General features: G+C 43.0%; 8 protein-coding genes across 8 annotated transcripts; 5 read left to right on the top strand and 3 right to left on the bottom strand. All coding sequences in view use genetic code 12, as the record gives it.

The window, feature by feature from the left end:
* Positions 1 to 141: 141 nt before the first annotated feature.
* On the top strand, positions 142 to 1,740 carry FOB63_001014 (uncharacterized protein; the record flags this gene model as incomplete). Its single annotated transcript, XM_002619871.2, has 1 exon — positions 142 to 1,740. The coding sequence occupies one exon, from the start codon at positions 142 to 144 to the stop codon at positions 1,738 to 1,740; it is 1,599 nt and encodes a 532-aa protein (XP_002619917.2).
* Positions 1,741 to 2,272: 532 nt separating this feature from the next.
* Positions 2,273 to 4,903, top strand: RFC1 (replication factor C subunit 1; the record flags this gene model as incomplete). The annotated part of the gene is made up of 1 exon (XM_002619870.2): positions 2,273 to 4,903. The coding sequence occupies one exon, from the start codon at positions 2,273 to 2,275 to the stop codon at positions 4,901 to 4,903; it is 2,631 nt and encodes an 876-aa protein (XP_002619916.2).
* Positions 4,904 to 5,307: 404 nt separating this feature from the next.
* MKK2 (mitogen-activated protein kinase kinase) lies at positions 5,308 to 6,609 on the top strand (the record flags this gene model as incomplete). The annotated part of the gene is made up of 1 exon (XM_002619869.2): positions 5,308 to 6,609. The coding sequence occupies one exon, from the start codon at positions 5,308 to 5,310 to the stop codon at positions 6,607 to 6,609; it is 1,302 nt and encodes a 433-aa protein (XP_002619915.2).
* Positions 6,610 to 7,035: 426 nt separating this feature from the next.
* FOB63_001011 (uncharacterized protein) lies at positions 7,036 to 7,368 on the top strand (the record flags this gene model as incomplete). The annotated part of the gene is made up of 1 exon (XM_066102119.1): positions 7,036 to 7,368. One exon carries the CDS (start codon positions 7,036 to 7,038, stop codon positions 7,366 to 7,368), a length of 333 nt encoding a protein of 110 aa, XP_065958569.1.
* Positions 7,369 to 7,505: 137 nt separating this feature from the next.
* On the bottom strand, positions 7,506 to 8,744 carry FOB63_001010 (uncharacterized protein; the record flags this gene model as incomplete). The annotated part of the gene is made up of 1 exon (XM_002619868.2): positions 7,506 to 8,744. The coding sequence occupies one exon, from the start codon at positions 8,742 to 8,744 to the stop codon at positions 7,506 to 7,508; it is 1,239 nt and encodes a 412-aa protein (XP_002619914.2).
* Positions 8,745 to 10,716: 1,972 nt separating this feature from the next.
* FOB63_001009 (uncharacterized protein) lies at positions 10,717 to 11,049 on the bottom strand (the record flags this gene model as incomplete). The annotated part of the gene is made up of 1 exon (XM_002619867.2): positions 10,717 to 11,049. One exon carries the CDS (start codon positions 11,047 to 11,049, stop codon positions 10,717 to 10,719), a length of 333 nt encoding a protein of 110 aa, XP_002619913.1.
* Positions 11,050 to 11,795: 746 nt separating this feature from the next.
* Positions 11,796 to 13,823, top strand: FOB63_001008 (uncharacterized protein; the record flags this gene model as incomplete). Its single annotated transcript, XM_002619866.2, has 1 exon — positions 11,796 to 13,823. The coding sequence occupies one exon, from the start codon at positions 11,796 to 11,798 to the stop codon at positions 13,821 to 13,823; it is 2,028 nt and encodes a 675-aa protein (XP_002619912.2).
* A 58-nt stretch (positions 13,824 to 13,881) lies between these two features.
* FOB63_001007 (uncharacterized protein) lies at positions 13,882 to 14,613 on the bottom strand (the record flags this gene model as incomplete). Its single annotated transcript, XM_002619865.2, has 1 exon — positions 13,882 to 14,613. One exon carries the CDS (start codon positions 14,611 to 14,613, stop codon positions 13,882 to 13,884), a length of 732 nt encoding a protein of 243 aa, XP_002619911.2.
* Between the last annotated feature and the right edge of the window lie 135 nt (positions 14,614 to 14,748).

Genomic DNA, 14,748 nt, shown 5'->3' with positions numbered 1-14,748 from the left:
CTTGTACGTGTTTACGAAACTTAGCCTAGGGTCTTTTTCTCCAAGTTTCTTTAACCTACTCAATCCGCGTTTTTTATTCCTGCAGCCAGTCACATTAGTCGACACTTGACTTCTGGTGTCTTGGAGGAATCTCAAAAAACAATGGAGAATAACTCGAGTAATGAGGCCGGGTTAGGATCGACCAAAGCCGTGTCACAAGAAAAGCCACAAGCGGCCGTGTTGTCTGATCCAGAGACAAATGCCTCCGACGGCTGGGATGAACAGGAATCAGATTTGTGGGATGAATCAGAGCCAGTATCCACTACTAATGGGCCGCTCACAAATAATGGCCACCATAAGAAAGAAGTAGAAGAAGAAAGTCATACAGAGGATGCATTAGCTGAGTTGCGGTCTCGATTATCTAGGTGTGAGATTGAAATCTCGGAGAAACGGCGCGAGTTGGAACTCAAATCAGAAGAGTTGGCTCAAAAGACGACGGAGTTGGACTCAAAAGAGCAAGAACTCACTGAATTGAGAGCTATATCTCTGAAAAAGCTTGAAGAGTCTGATTCCGAAAGTAGTCAGAAGCACATTGGAGAACTAGAAGCAGAGTTGGAGGCAACTAAAAAGGAAAGAGATGACACAAAGCAGCAATTAGAGGGCTTCTTATCAAAAATTTCAAGCATGAAGACGGTATTCCAAAACTACAAGGTTACTCAAAGCGAGTTAGAAGAGCTCAAGCTGGAAATGGAGACCGTACAAGCAGAGTCGGCTACTCTTAAGCTGGAAGTAGAATCCCTCAAGCTGTCAAAGGGGAATTTAGAAACCCAGCTTCATGATAAGGAGGAAGAGAATCAATCGTTGAAGCAGACGCTTGAACAGCTCAAAGCACAGGCAGCAGACTTGAATAATGAATGTGATAGATTGAGCCTGCAATTGACCAATCTCCGTCGCGAATACCAACTTAAAGAGGAAACAGGGCAAGACGAAAAGTACTCCTTAGAAAACGAGGTGAGTCGGTTGACTAAAAAACTCAATGAGCAAAAACATGCCTATAATGAGCTTGAAGTCGCCCAGGAAGAATTAACAATGGAGAACAAAAACCTCTCGGCGACAATCGAAGAACTCAGCAATAAAGTTGAGCAAAAAGAAAGTGAGATTTCACATTACGCTCAACTAGTAGAAAACCTGGAGGAAAAATGGGAAGCGAAGGTGAAGGAGCTCGACGAACTTGTGAAGAAGAAAGAACAGGAGATAAGAATTTTAGAAGAGGAAAAAGCAGGTTTCCAGTCACAGGAAGGTAAGCATGAGGCAATCATAGCGGATAAGGATGAGGAGATTGCGAAACTCAAAGAAGAAAACAGCAAGATTGCTAGTCTTCAGGAAGAGGTTCACACAAAACAGCTTATAATAGGGAAATTGCGACACGAAGCAGTGATTTTGAATGAGCACTTGACAAAATCTATGGGTATGCTTAAGCAGCAACTGAATCAATCGAAAAACACAGTTGACAGGGACTTGATTTCGAACCTTTTCTTGAACTTTTTGCAGTTTCCTCGTGGAGATACAAAGAAGTTCGAGTCTCTTCAGCTTATTAGTGATTTACTAGAATGGGACGAGTCTCGAAGAGTTCAGGCTGGTCTTGCTCACACTGTCGGAGGAGCAAAGGCACGAGATGAAGAAGGAAGACCTTTGAGACAGAGCTTCATCTCCTTATGGACAGATTTCTTGGAAAAAGAAAGTTCCAAAACAGCTAAATAAGCAGCATTTACAAATCGTATACCTCTTTATTATTTTCGTTCTAGTCCATAGTTACCTTGGGAGTTTTCCCAATTAATGAACACATTCGCATTGTTAATCATCCTATGCGCGCACCATGCTTGATGCAAGACAGAAATTTGTAAGGCGCGTCTTAAACTCTTCTTCCAAAAGATCCAATTCCAGCACAATGGTGGATATCCGGCAATTTTTTAACGGAGGCGGGGCTCCAAATGTATGTTTTTGTTCTCTGCAATCCGATTTGTATTACTAACGAACATAGACGAAGAAGCGAGCAGCACCACCCAAAACCAAGGACACAGCATCTAAGGGAAGCAAACTGGAGCCAATTGAGCTCTCTGAAAAGGAAGAGCCTCAACCGAAAAGAGCGAAAATCGCAGAGGATAAGAACAAGCATTCCTCTGAAGATAAGAAAGCAGGAATTAAGAGTGAACCAGAAAATGTTGAAAGCAAATTAACTAAGAAACAGCGGACTAGAACACCGAAGAGGTCATATGTCAATCTTGATTCAGATATGGAAGACTCAGAAGAGGAATTCAAGCCTAATGACGAAGAGGAAGAAGAAGAGGATGATTTCGAACCAGAAGTCGTCGATGAAGAAGACAGCGAAGCTCCAGTGGAAGACGACGAAGACCTTCTCGTACAAGAGGTAGAACCAGAGCCAAAGCCAAGAAAAAGAAAGAGGGAGTCAGCATCGCCTGCTCCAAAAGTGTCTCCGGCAAAGAAGCAACCAACCGCTACGTCAGGATCAACCACACGCAACGTAGCCCAGGATTCATCATCTGGCACGGCTGACGAGATCCTTTCTCAAATAGTAGATGCGGAGTTGCCAGAGGCCATGGAAACAGAAGGAAAATTGAATTATTTCGCCTTGAAGAACAAGCAACAGAATGTTGCAGCTCCCTCAGGAAATGTTGAGCTTCCTATCGCGGCCCCAAACTGTTTAGGAGGCCTCACGATTGTTTTCACAGGTGTTCTTCCTAATTTAGAAAGAGATACCGCTGAGTCTATTGCCAAACAATATGGTGCAAGGGTGACAAAGTCCATACTGAAAAAGACGAGCTTGGTTGTTATTGGAGAGGAAGCGGGCCCTTCCAAGGTGAAGAAAATCAAAGACTTCAAAATCAAAGCTATCAGTGAAGATGGTTTCATCGAGTTGTTACGAAGAATGCCTGCCGATGGTGGTGATGGTTCTAATGCTCAGGCTGCTAAAAAGAAGAGGGAGGAGGAGGAAAGAATTATAAGGGAAGAAGCACTAGCGCAAGAAAGATTGGAGCAAAAGAAAGAGTCGGAGAGAAAGAAGGCTGCCGAGAAAGCTAACAAAGCTGCACAAGGACCAAAGCAAGAGTCATCCCGTGCTGCTTCTCCTCCAAGAGAAATTCCCAACAGCGAAAAATTGTGGACAGTCAAGTATGCACCAACATCTACAGCTCAACTTTGTGGTAATAAGGGACAAATTCAAAAGTTGAAGAACTGGTTGGCAAATTGGTTTGACAATGCCAAGAACAACTTTAAGAATAAGGGTGCCGACGGATCGGGTATTTTCCGTGCTGCATTGATTAGTGGACCTCCTGGTATTGGTAAAACAAGTGCTGCCCACCTCGTTGCGCAAGAGTTGGGGTTTGACATTTTGGAAAAAAATGCATCTGATGTAAGATCGAAATCATTGCTTAACAGTAACATCAAATCAGTACTCAACAACACTTCTGTTGTTGGTTTTTTCAAGCATCAGGGCGAGAAAGAACACCAAACTAATGAGAGAAGGTTTTGCTTGATTATGGATGAAGTGGATGGTATGTCTAGTGGTGATCATGGTGGTGCTGGTGCGTTATCTGCTTTTTGCCGTATTACGAACATGCCTATGATTTTGATTTGCAACGACAAATCGCTTCCCAAAATGAGAACATTTGACAGAGTTACGTTGGATTTACCTTTCAGGAGGCCATCCGAAATGGAAATGAAGTCCAGATTACTAACTATTGCTTTCAGAGAAAAGCTCAAGTTGGATCCAACGGTCATTGGTCAACTAGTTCAGGCCACTGGTAATGATATTCGGCAGATTATAAACTTGATGTCTACGGTTTCCAAAACGCAAAAGAACATCAATCATGAAAATGCCAAAGAGATTGCAAATAGCTGGAAGAAGCACTCGATGTTAAAACCATTTGCAATTGTGCTGCAGTTTTTAGGTGGTGGGATTTTCAACCCCAATGCTCATCACTCTTTGAATGACAAGATAGAAATGTACTTCAATGACATTGACTTTACCCCGTTGATGATCCAGGAGAACTATCTTAATCTGCTTCCTAGCGTCCTGACACCAAAGGAACATTTGGAGAGAGTAGCAGCAGCTGCTGATGCGATTAGTCAGTCGGATCAGATTAATTCTTTGATTCGTTCGAGTGAACAGCAGTGGAGCTTGTTACCATTCCATGCGGTGATGTCGACAGTGATTCCGGCGAAAGAGGTGAGTGGGCGTATGACGTCTTATCCAGCATTCACAAGTTGGCTAGGGCAAAATTCGAAAACGATGAAATACACGCGGATGCTTCAAGAATTGCAATACCATACCCGGATGAGAACTTCCACAAGCAAGAGCGAATTACGGTTAGATTATGTCCCAGTTCTTAGTAAGAAGCTTTCGCAGCCGCTAATTGACGAAGGTGAAGCTGGTATTGAAGAAGTTATGGATAATATGGACTACTACTACATCACGAAGGAAGACTGGGACAACTTGATTGACTTTGGTGTGGGACCCAACAAAGGTGCCAACATCTTGGCGCAAATTCCCTCCAACGTCAAAGGAGCATTCACCAGAAGGTACAACGGTGCAGCACATCCAATGGCCATTCTCAAGACGGGTAACTCTGTCGGGGGCGGAGTGGGTAAGCAAAAGGCAGACTTTGAGGATGTGGTTGAAGATGATACGATAAATGATGATGAGGAGCCAGAGGTTGAAGACAATGGTAAGTTTGATCCGAAAAAGGACAAATTCATCAAAGAAGTTAAGCCCAAGAAGGGCAGGAAAACGGGCACGGCAGGAAGTGCTGCGTCTAAGAAAAGTAGTACATCGAAAGCCAGAGCTAGTGCATCCAAGAATACTACCAGTCTGCCGGCATCGAAAAAACGCAAAGTTACGAAATAATTAGTGTTCTTCTTTTCACTGTATCATCAGCCGCGCAGTTGCAACAGTGGTTTTATAGTAGTAGTGGTGTCGCGCGCCTTCTGGAACTTGAGTCCGCGACACGAGAAATATAATCAGTTACTTTCATGGAACATCCCAGTATAGTGCAAGCCAGTGTGTATATATCTGATATCTTTCTTCCCTGTCACTCTCACTGCTTTTTTCATGTTGTAGCATACTGGCTCCAATGTGGTGGTTCCCCTCCCTTACTCTGCCTTGGCACTGATGGAGATCGATTACGCAGGCACACCCCACTATGCACGCTGCATATTATCACGCGCAAAAGCTCCACCCGAAAACCATCGTCTTAGTGTCGAAAACATCCGTTTACACTTCTTCAATCTACTGTCCATGGCCCGCTCAGAATGTCCGATCCGAGCCCCATGTTTAAAGCGCCGATCAAGCGCTCTTATAACCCACAACTGCCACTGATACCTTCGCCGATCTCGCTTGGTCATGGTCAGAACGACTCTTCTGACACCAATCTCATCAGCGACTCCCATAATCCCGCGCCCGAGCCTGTTGTACCGCTTCCGTTTACTGTATTGCCTCAGAAACAGCGCGCCCCACGCCGAAAACCGCCTCCAATCGACTTTACCAAAATAGATGGCTCCACCTCGTATACACCTGACGCCCATCCTCAGCCACGCTCAGAGGTTACTAATACCAGTCCAGAGTCGCAGCAAGATTCGCCTGCCGCCGCTACTGTCAGTAATACGCCGCTCTCGGGTCAGAGTATCGACCATTTGACACCAGGCGACTGGAATATTCTCGCTAATACAGACCAGATTGTCGAGCTCAGCAAACTCGGAGAAGGCAATGGTGGCTGCGTGTCCAAATGCGTTCTTCGTAGCCGGTCGCTGGTTTTTGCGTTGAAGTTGATAAACGCCGATCCAGATCCAAATATCCAGAAGCAAATACTCCGCGAATTGCAGTACAACCGGCTCTGTAACTCGCCTAACATTGTTAAATACTACGGCACATTCATAGTGCAAAAACTGTCAATGATTGGCATTGCTATGGAATACATGGCAGGCCGATCGTTGGATGCCATTTATAAGCGAGTGATAGAGTTGGATCCGACAAACAGAATTAATGAAAAGGTATTAGGAAAGATCGCAGAATCTGTCCTCCGGGGTTTGAGCTACCTACACCTGCAGCGGATCATTCACCGTGACATCAAACCTTCTAATATCTTGCTTGATCGCCAAGGAAACGTGAAAATCTGCGATTTTGGCGTCAGTGGTGAAGTGGACAATTCTGTAGCCACCACATTCGTGGGTACGCAGTACTATATGGCACCCGAGAGAATCATGGGCAAGCCTTACTCTGTGAGCTGTGATGTATGGTCATTGGGACTTACGTTGTTGGAAGTTGCACGGGGTCTGTTTCCCTATCATTTACAGATGGACTCGAATCCGTTAGGCCCAATTGAACTATTGTCTTTAATCTTGGAGTACCAGCCGCGCTTGGAAGACATTCCTGAGGACGGCATATTTTGGTCAGACTCACTCAAAAATTTCATTTCCTACTGTTTGAAGAAGAACGCGGAAGAGAGGCCGAGCCCGCAGCAAATGCTACAACATCCTTGGTGTGTTGGTCAACGGAATATTCGGGTCAATATGCAGAAGTTTGTTTTCCGGCTTTGGGGCGACGATTTGGACTGATTACAGAATCGTCCGTTAATAGATTATTTACGATAATGATATGCTTGGTGGATGGCGCATTGAAATTTGTAATCTTCTTGTATTTCTTTTTCGGTTGTTACAAGGTTATTTCACCTTACTTTGATTTTTCGCAGTTCTTTCGTGAATTCTCCAATTACATGAGAAGTGAATTTGATACGAAAAAAAAGAAATACTGATTTCAAAAGAAAGGTATACTTAAGTATGCAGATTTAGGTAAAAACTACATGATTGAAAGAGGAAAAGCATTATTTGAACTATAACATCATGTTTTACAGCCAAAGTTCTTTTCCCAAGCTCATGTTGCTGGTCTGGCTAGTAATAAATTGAGCATCGCACGCCGCGCGGGCCAATCAACTGAACTACAAAGAAAAGCGTCGAGCTAACTTACCAAACTCAGCACTCAAAATGCCAGTTCCCTTTGAAGGCTTATTGCCTTATGCCATCATGACTGCATTTTTCGGTATCGCCGGCCACGGTGTTGGCTACATTAGATACTGGGACAACGGTTGGAAGAACGACAGATTCGACTTGGACCAATGGGACCACAAAATGATGGAAAGAGACCTTTTGTTGACCGGAGTCAAAAGAGGCCAGTCCAGTGAAGCGGTTGCTCCCGAACATTTCAAGACCGCTCACATTACTAAGGAAAGATACTGGACTCCATACAGAGACCAGTTCTTCTCCTTCAGAGAGAGATTATACAGAGGCTATGTTACCGGTAACTGGGACTTCAGCTAGACTGGAGAGTTTTAAGTTAAAACTATTCGAATACACAAGCATACAGAATCAAATGTAGCCTACTGGCGAAAACGCTGCTCTCACAAAAGTAAAATGCAATTACTAGTATACACCCAACATGAAATGTCTTCCCGAAATCATTTAAAATCTTTGTAGCTCCATTTTTCGGTGATCTTGACTGCTTTCCTCTTATGCTTTTGAGGAACTGTTGCCGCAACCTTACCTTGTGCTTGCAACTTGTACATCTGATCATATAAGAGGTTACCTTCTGGTTTCATGGTTCTCAAATTGCTTGTCAATTCATCCGACAACTTCACCTCAATCGGTTTGAAGCCAACTTCATGTTTACCATGACGACGGTATTTTCTCTCAGATCTCTTCTTAACAGACAGCAACTTCTTTTCAACTTCGCTTTCAATTGTTTCCAAGTTGGACAAGTCACGAATTTGCTTTTTCAAGTCTTTAAGCTTCTTCTCAAGTTCTAATCTCTGCTTATGTCTCATTTCTTTATTTCTGCGTGTTTTCGTCTTGATCTTCAATTCTGTTCTTTCATTGAGTGAAAGCTTGTAAGAATCGTCTTCGTCTTCGTTTTCTCCAGCACCTTCATCCTCCTTTCCTTCTTCGTCATCAGACTCTTCAAATTCCTTGTCATCCAACGTGGCAATCAAGTACTGAATGCGCTTTTGGTGCTCCTCCATCTCTTGACGCTTCATTTCTATGCTATTTTCGAGGTTAAATTCCTTATTGATCAAATCCTTCCAGGATTTTAAGTCCGGGTTGTAAGACTTACCAGCGTGGACCACAGTTTCAAGTGGAGCTGGAGTTTCAAGAGCCACAGGCTGATGAGATAAAGTTTTTGGAGCCTTCTTCGCTGCAGTGTAAGACAAAAAGGGCGTCTTCTTGTATACTTCAGGCAACTCCTCCTCAGAGGCAGTACCCCAGACATCAAGCGAAGATGCTCTGATAATGCCTTCCTTTTCACTTCTAGCTTGAACTTTCGATGTGGTAACCAGACGACCAGCCAAAGCCATCAATCTATTCGCCTGGGACTTGCTGACTTTGTGTTTGACTTTTCTAGAGGAAACAGAAGGAACTTTGGACTTATTGGCCAAGATCTCAGACGTCTTCCTTACAAAGGTTGGGGTCTTCGATTTGCTGTCACCCTCGTTATCAATTATGAAATCCGAGTCATCTCCCAATAAAACCTCATTCTCTCTCTTTGCTTCCAAGCCAGCCTGGATGTCATCAACATCAATGTTTTTTCTCCATGCCTTTTTACCGTGTCTTGAGGGTTGGCCCTTGGGTTTGCTTTCCATTTTGGGAGTGGAGATATTTGGAGATGAGCCTGAGGTGGTTTTTTCGAGATGAGGGTGCATTACGACAATGTCGCGCAAAATGTCGCACTTGTTCACCTACACCATGTTTTCTCTTCGGCGAGGGCCCAGGAGTGAGCCAAACGAAACACTGCTAGCACTCTTACCACGTGGTGTGATTTTTTTTTCTTCTCTGCTTCCTTAAAGTCTCGTGAACATATTAAGTCATTCACAACCATTAGTCATCCACTTTCAATGATTGTTCTATTGAATGACAAATAATACACGTTGGGCCGTAGTGGTCGCAGGATACATTACAATCAGCGACCCCCATATTGTAACAGTACAATCGAGCGGAAACAATATTCCACCATCGAATAAGGGCTCCAAATGCAAACTTGTTTTGACGATGGTTCCCAAGTGACATAATCACTTTACGCATATTAATGCACCTCGGCTGTTGAGATACATCGGTAGAGGATTACAAATGAGTCTGCTCAGTACACACAGAAATGATGCTTGCCCTTACAAGTCGATGGAACAAGATTAATCACGCTTGTACCATGTACGTAATCGAATTAAATCGATATTGTCAACTCTACCTGGGTACACCACCGTTCATACACACAATGTGGTCAAAATTTGAAAGACGGGCTAGGCCACGCGTACGTGATTTCACTTTTTGCTGAAGGTCGCTTGCCCTTGCTGAGGACAAAGGGTATCTCGTAACGGATGATGCCCATTATCTCGGCAAGAGTAGTACAGTTTTCACACCAGCATTCTTCCCTCTTGACTGCATGCGCAACAAAGCAAGTCAGCAGGGGGACTAGTGAATTCTGGCCTTAGAGACAAGCGATTCGGAAGAGCCACCCAGATTTTAGAGTGACTCAAAGAATCCAAAAAGACGTTCCAAGAGAATGTTCTGTCGAAACCTTTGGAGTTTGACGCTCAAAGACTGCTCCCAATGTAGACATTCTGCACACTAGTCGCTTCGCATGAAGATGGCATTTCCCCTGCAGCACTTATCATAGAACAATGAGAAGTATATATCTTTCTATAGACTATCGGCTAACTTAGAGACTTCTCTCGAAAGCTAATCATGCAATTGAAAGCTTTGTAGTCCATAAAATATCTTCAGCTAATGTGAAGGCGATGAATTATTTTCCAGGGATGCTATTTTAGCCCTTCTACGCCAAGCAAAGAACGCTTGCTTCCTACGATCCTTTAGCGGGCTTCGTATTTGGCCAAATTTTGGCCATGCACGGATCTGAAACTTTGGACACATTGTTTTATGCATCTACAAAGTCTTCAATGGGAAAAGTGGCGAAGGTGGATCCGCAAAGGACCGAACTGCCAGCGAACAGGACAACAACGGGGGAAAAAAAATAGGTAATAATGCCCGCATAAAACGAACAAATATAGATGACTTCAAACGATCTCAAGAAAGAATGTGCCAAGTTTTCTAGCGCACAGCTTCAGAATCGACATCCCCGTCTTACTCTACGGACCCAAATTGGAGCGCAATAGGTGCAACAAATTACCACATCCGAGGTACATGTAATCGACCTCACGTCAAGTTATCTTCTGCATCAGCTGCAGATTTATGCAAAGTAGACTTAGTCGAACGGTTGAAACTGCCAACGTGTAGTACTAGGCGGTCACTGCTCACATGCCAAAATACATCAACAATCCTATAGGCAGATAGCTGCACGGAGCTCCCAACCACGGACTGTTCCAGATGGTCCACAAGTTGCAGAACGCGCATAAGGCTACTGTGAAACGGCACAGACTTGCAATTGGAGCTGGCAATTACATACGGATGCGTGGGCCCAAACAGCTACCAGTTTTTTCTGTATTTATCTTTATTTGTGTAACCCTTGATCGAAGAAACTGACCAATGCCTGACGGATGCGGGAAAGGCATTCATGTCGGCGAAACTTCACTTCCCAGTTATTATGTAAATCTTTTTTCCCTGTCCTCTTAATTAGGCGCAACAAACCCATGGCTCGCATGACAAGTAAGCAATATTATACGCTCACATGCATTGGGCAACGACAAAACTAGAGACTTCGCCATAATCGTACATCGACAAAGACCCGCTCATGCACACATACGACGGTGCCGCAAATCTTCGGGTCAACACCCGTCCCAAGTTGGCAGCCAAGTCCTGGATGGTCATACTTTCACCTTGCTGAAGTACACTGGTGTAGGTTTCTGTTCCCTTGCCAATTGTGTAGACGTAGGCGCCAATACTAGAGTTCCCTACTTGATTAACATAGACCATGGTGGGGGCCTTGGCATTCGCTTTGTCTCTATGGAAAATCACTTGGTAGTCATTTCCTCCGACAGAAATGACGGCAGATTTCATGATTGTTGTGGGCACAAAGTGCTTCGAATTGGACCTTTCAACAACAAGAGATAGCTTAAATGGGTGAGGCGCCTAAGAAAAATGCCTGTGGACACAGGTTGGGCGCGACTTAGAGGAGTCTATATGCATACAAAAACCCGGGCGGCGTGGTTTTGAGTGATGCAGCCAGACTATTTTCCGCTTCTACTAGGCTACGAGCGAATAAATACCTGCGAGGGGTCACCACGTAAGAGATTAAACTTCAGTTCCTGCTTTTCCCGATTTCTGCTTTCCATTTGAAAGCTGCAAGTTGTTTCTACAGAATTTTCTTTTTACTACTTTTCTTCTAATTAGTTCTTTTGTCCTCCGCTTACTCACAGCTATCGGAAATTGAGCACCACGCATAACGCTTTTGCCTAGCCCATTGTCTAGTCATTACTTTTTACACGACGACAATCTGAAAAGCCACATCTAAAATTTTGTTTACTACTTCAATCGCTTCTTTTCCTTAATCTTTCGGCTTCAAGGTTACGTGTTCCTTACGCACTTGTGATTGCAAAATCCATTCCAAAAACAGTCAGGTACCCCTCCCCCACCAAAACAAAGATAAGCAAAGATAAACAGAAAAACCAGACAAAGAAAAAGAGAACGACTGCTAAAACAACAGCGAACAAGAAGGAAAGATTGACGAACAGAAACATCAAGAATAAAAGAATAATACTATATCGTCCTCAATTATTTGACTCACCAAAATCCTCAGTAGTAACATGACCCAAAGTTCGGACCAAAGTGCGTCGTTTGTCAGTACAATTACAAAAATTGTTTTCGAAAGTGGAGGTGGAGAAAGAATTGGGAATAATGAATCCACAGCCGAATTTCCTTTGAAGATTATTGTTGACCCATCAAATTCTTCGTCTACTCAATCTAGCCAGGAATTGAAAAACCATTTGACAATGAATGGGTACTCTTGGAAACCAGCTCATCAGAACATTGAGGTTTCGTTGCTAAGATTAGAGGAGAGTAATAATCTAGTTAATCATCTTGCGGAACACGCATGGAACTTTAGCTTCGATTACTCCTCTTTTGCAAACCACCCGGGACTACTTCTAGTTAAAGGTCTTAACCGTTCAAAGTCATCTGAAGAAGAATTAAAAAGCTTCTTTAATTCTAAATCCAGATTCAGGTCGTTAAACGAGGTTTCCTTCATTGGTCTTTCCCCGGAGGACAATACACCCACTGTTGCTGCTGTATTAAAATTTGAAAATTATGTTGATGCAGACATGCTATTGGAAAATCCTCCAGATGCAACAAATTTTGCAGCTGAGGGGCCCTTGACTTTATGTCGCTATGTGAAAAAAAGAGATAGATCCAAAAACCAAGCAGATGGTCTGATAACTGGGTTACCTTCCAGTTCTGCAAATTTTGATACTACCCAAGATGATTCCATGGAATACGACACAGTTGTAATTGAAAATTTTTGTGACTTCCTTGGTGGGCCTACTACTGTTGAAGTAATTCAGCAAATAATTGCGAAGTTTCTGTTGTTTCACAAAATTGAGAGGGTATACTTCCCAGTTACGAAAGTGGATTCAGAAAAGTTCGCTTTCAAAAAATGTGGTTACATTAAATTCACTCATTCAAGAGAGTTGATGAGCGATACGTTGAAGTGCTTATACTACTTGAATGATTTGACTCAGAAAGAATTACTTGACTTTTCGAGCAGTAACATCTACGAAATTCAAAATGATGTTAATGCGCCAACCCCAATAAGAAAGGGTTCAAAGAATTCTGTTCTCAAGTTGGTCATTGCCCAAAGAAAGCACAACCACTACTTGTTCCAGAATAGAGATAACGCTTTCCTAACATCCATCGGACTGCCCGAGTTAACTTTCGTTGAATCACCTTTAGATGATCTTGTTCTCGTAAACGATATTGCTAAATCGTTCACGAAGAATTCTAACTACCAAGAAACAAATGTTTACGTGAACAATTTCCCAATACTTTTTGAAAACAATGATGAGTTATGGGCTGAATTTTGGAACCAATTTGGGGTTGATTGCATCAAATCTGCTAGAATCATTAAACCCCAATTTTACTCGAAGAGATCCGAAGGACCTTTGGGGAAGATTGGTTTTGTTTTCTACGAGGATTTTAGAATGGCATTACGGGCCATAATCTTGACAAACAATAAAGTTGTCACTTACAAAAATCACCCGAGTATCCTCATACAAACCTCATTTGCAATCCAGAAAGGTGGCCATTCTTCAGTTTCAAACGGAAAGATGCCACCTTCTAAGTATTCACTAAACTCCACTACCGAATACAACTACTTTCCTCCTCCAGACAACCCATACATGCATCGGATGAACTTGCATATGAATGATTCATACTACTTCATGGATTTACCTTACGCAAGAAATGAGTCTCCTCCTCAAAGCCCGCCATTTTTCAACCCAGGAGATGGATTTGTATACAACCCATACATTCTTCCAATACAGTATCCGTCTAACCATACGGACGAGGACACCAGAAAAGAGGAAGAAGGGCTCAATCCCCACAAGTCGTTGAAGACAATATCCGCTGGGCAACCTATGCCAAGCAACCAGTATCCAGTTCCTTATGGATATTATTATTTATATTATCCGTATTCTTCTCCAATGAGGATGAATCCAATGCAGCCTGTACCCATGAATGGACCATTGCTTCCTGTTGCTCCAAATGTCCCATTCAAGCATTTTCCATCACTGAAAAATGGGAGAGACAAAAGAAATGCACAAGAGAAAGAAGGTGTATAATTCAAAGGATGACATTAATGATTCGACTTAAATAATTGCAAAAGTAACACACATTTATTTACAAGGATGGGGGTGTGCTTGCGTCTCCTCTTCTTTGGGGCGTGACGGTAGCCGCTTCGAAATCAGGTACTGTAGTTTCCTCAATAGGATCAGTTTCATCAACAGGCCTCACTTCCTGAACTTCCTCAATGTAGTATTTAAGCATACTTTCAATACCGTTTTTCAATGTAACAGATGAAGAATCACAAGAACGGCATGCACCCTTCAATCGCAAATAAACAACCCCAGTGTTTTCTTCAAAGCTCACAAATTCGATGTCGCCTCCATCATCTTGGATTGCGGGTCTGATTCTCGTGAAGATAAGTTCTTTGATCATAGAAACAATTTCGTCATCATCTTCACTGAACTGCATGTCATTTGTTAACCGTGCATCGTCAGATATTATAGGAGTCCCGTTAGTTAAGAATTCAGTCAAAATGGAAAAAATCTCCGGCTTGAGAACAGCCCATTCGATGTCGTCGGTCGATTTCTCAATAGTGATGAAATTAGAGCCCAACATGATAGATTTCACCCCATCTACCGAAAATAGCTTCATTGCCAACGGACTTATAACAGCTTCTCTACCACTTAGAAATTCACGAGTTTCATTCTCTTGTAGAAGCTTGGTGGAAGGCAAAAATTTCAATGCATTCTCGTTGGGAGTCTCAGCTGTCTGGATGAAAAGGTTACGGAGAGAGAAAATCCCTTGTCTTCTGGGTAATCCGAAAACACGCAGTGCTCTTGCAAACATGTTTAAAGTCCCGGAGATAGTATTTATTCTATAATGAATGTAGTATGTAAATGGCAAGTAGCAAAGCAGATCTCTCGCTACAATATACACTCCAAAATGTAGATGAACACCAGTACCTCATGAATCATCAATTTC

This window comes from Clavispora lusitaniae (assembly GCF_014636115.1).
Source record: "Clavispora lusitaniae strain FDAARGOS_655 chromosome Unknown tig00000003_pilon, whole genome shotgun sequence".
Classification (NCBI taxonomy): Eukaryota; Fungi; Ascomycota; class Pichiomycetes; order Serinales; family Metschnikowiaceae; genus Clavispora; species Clavispora lusitaniae.
This window is presented reverse-complemented; position numbering and strand designations above follow the sequence as displayed.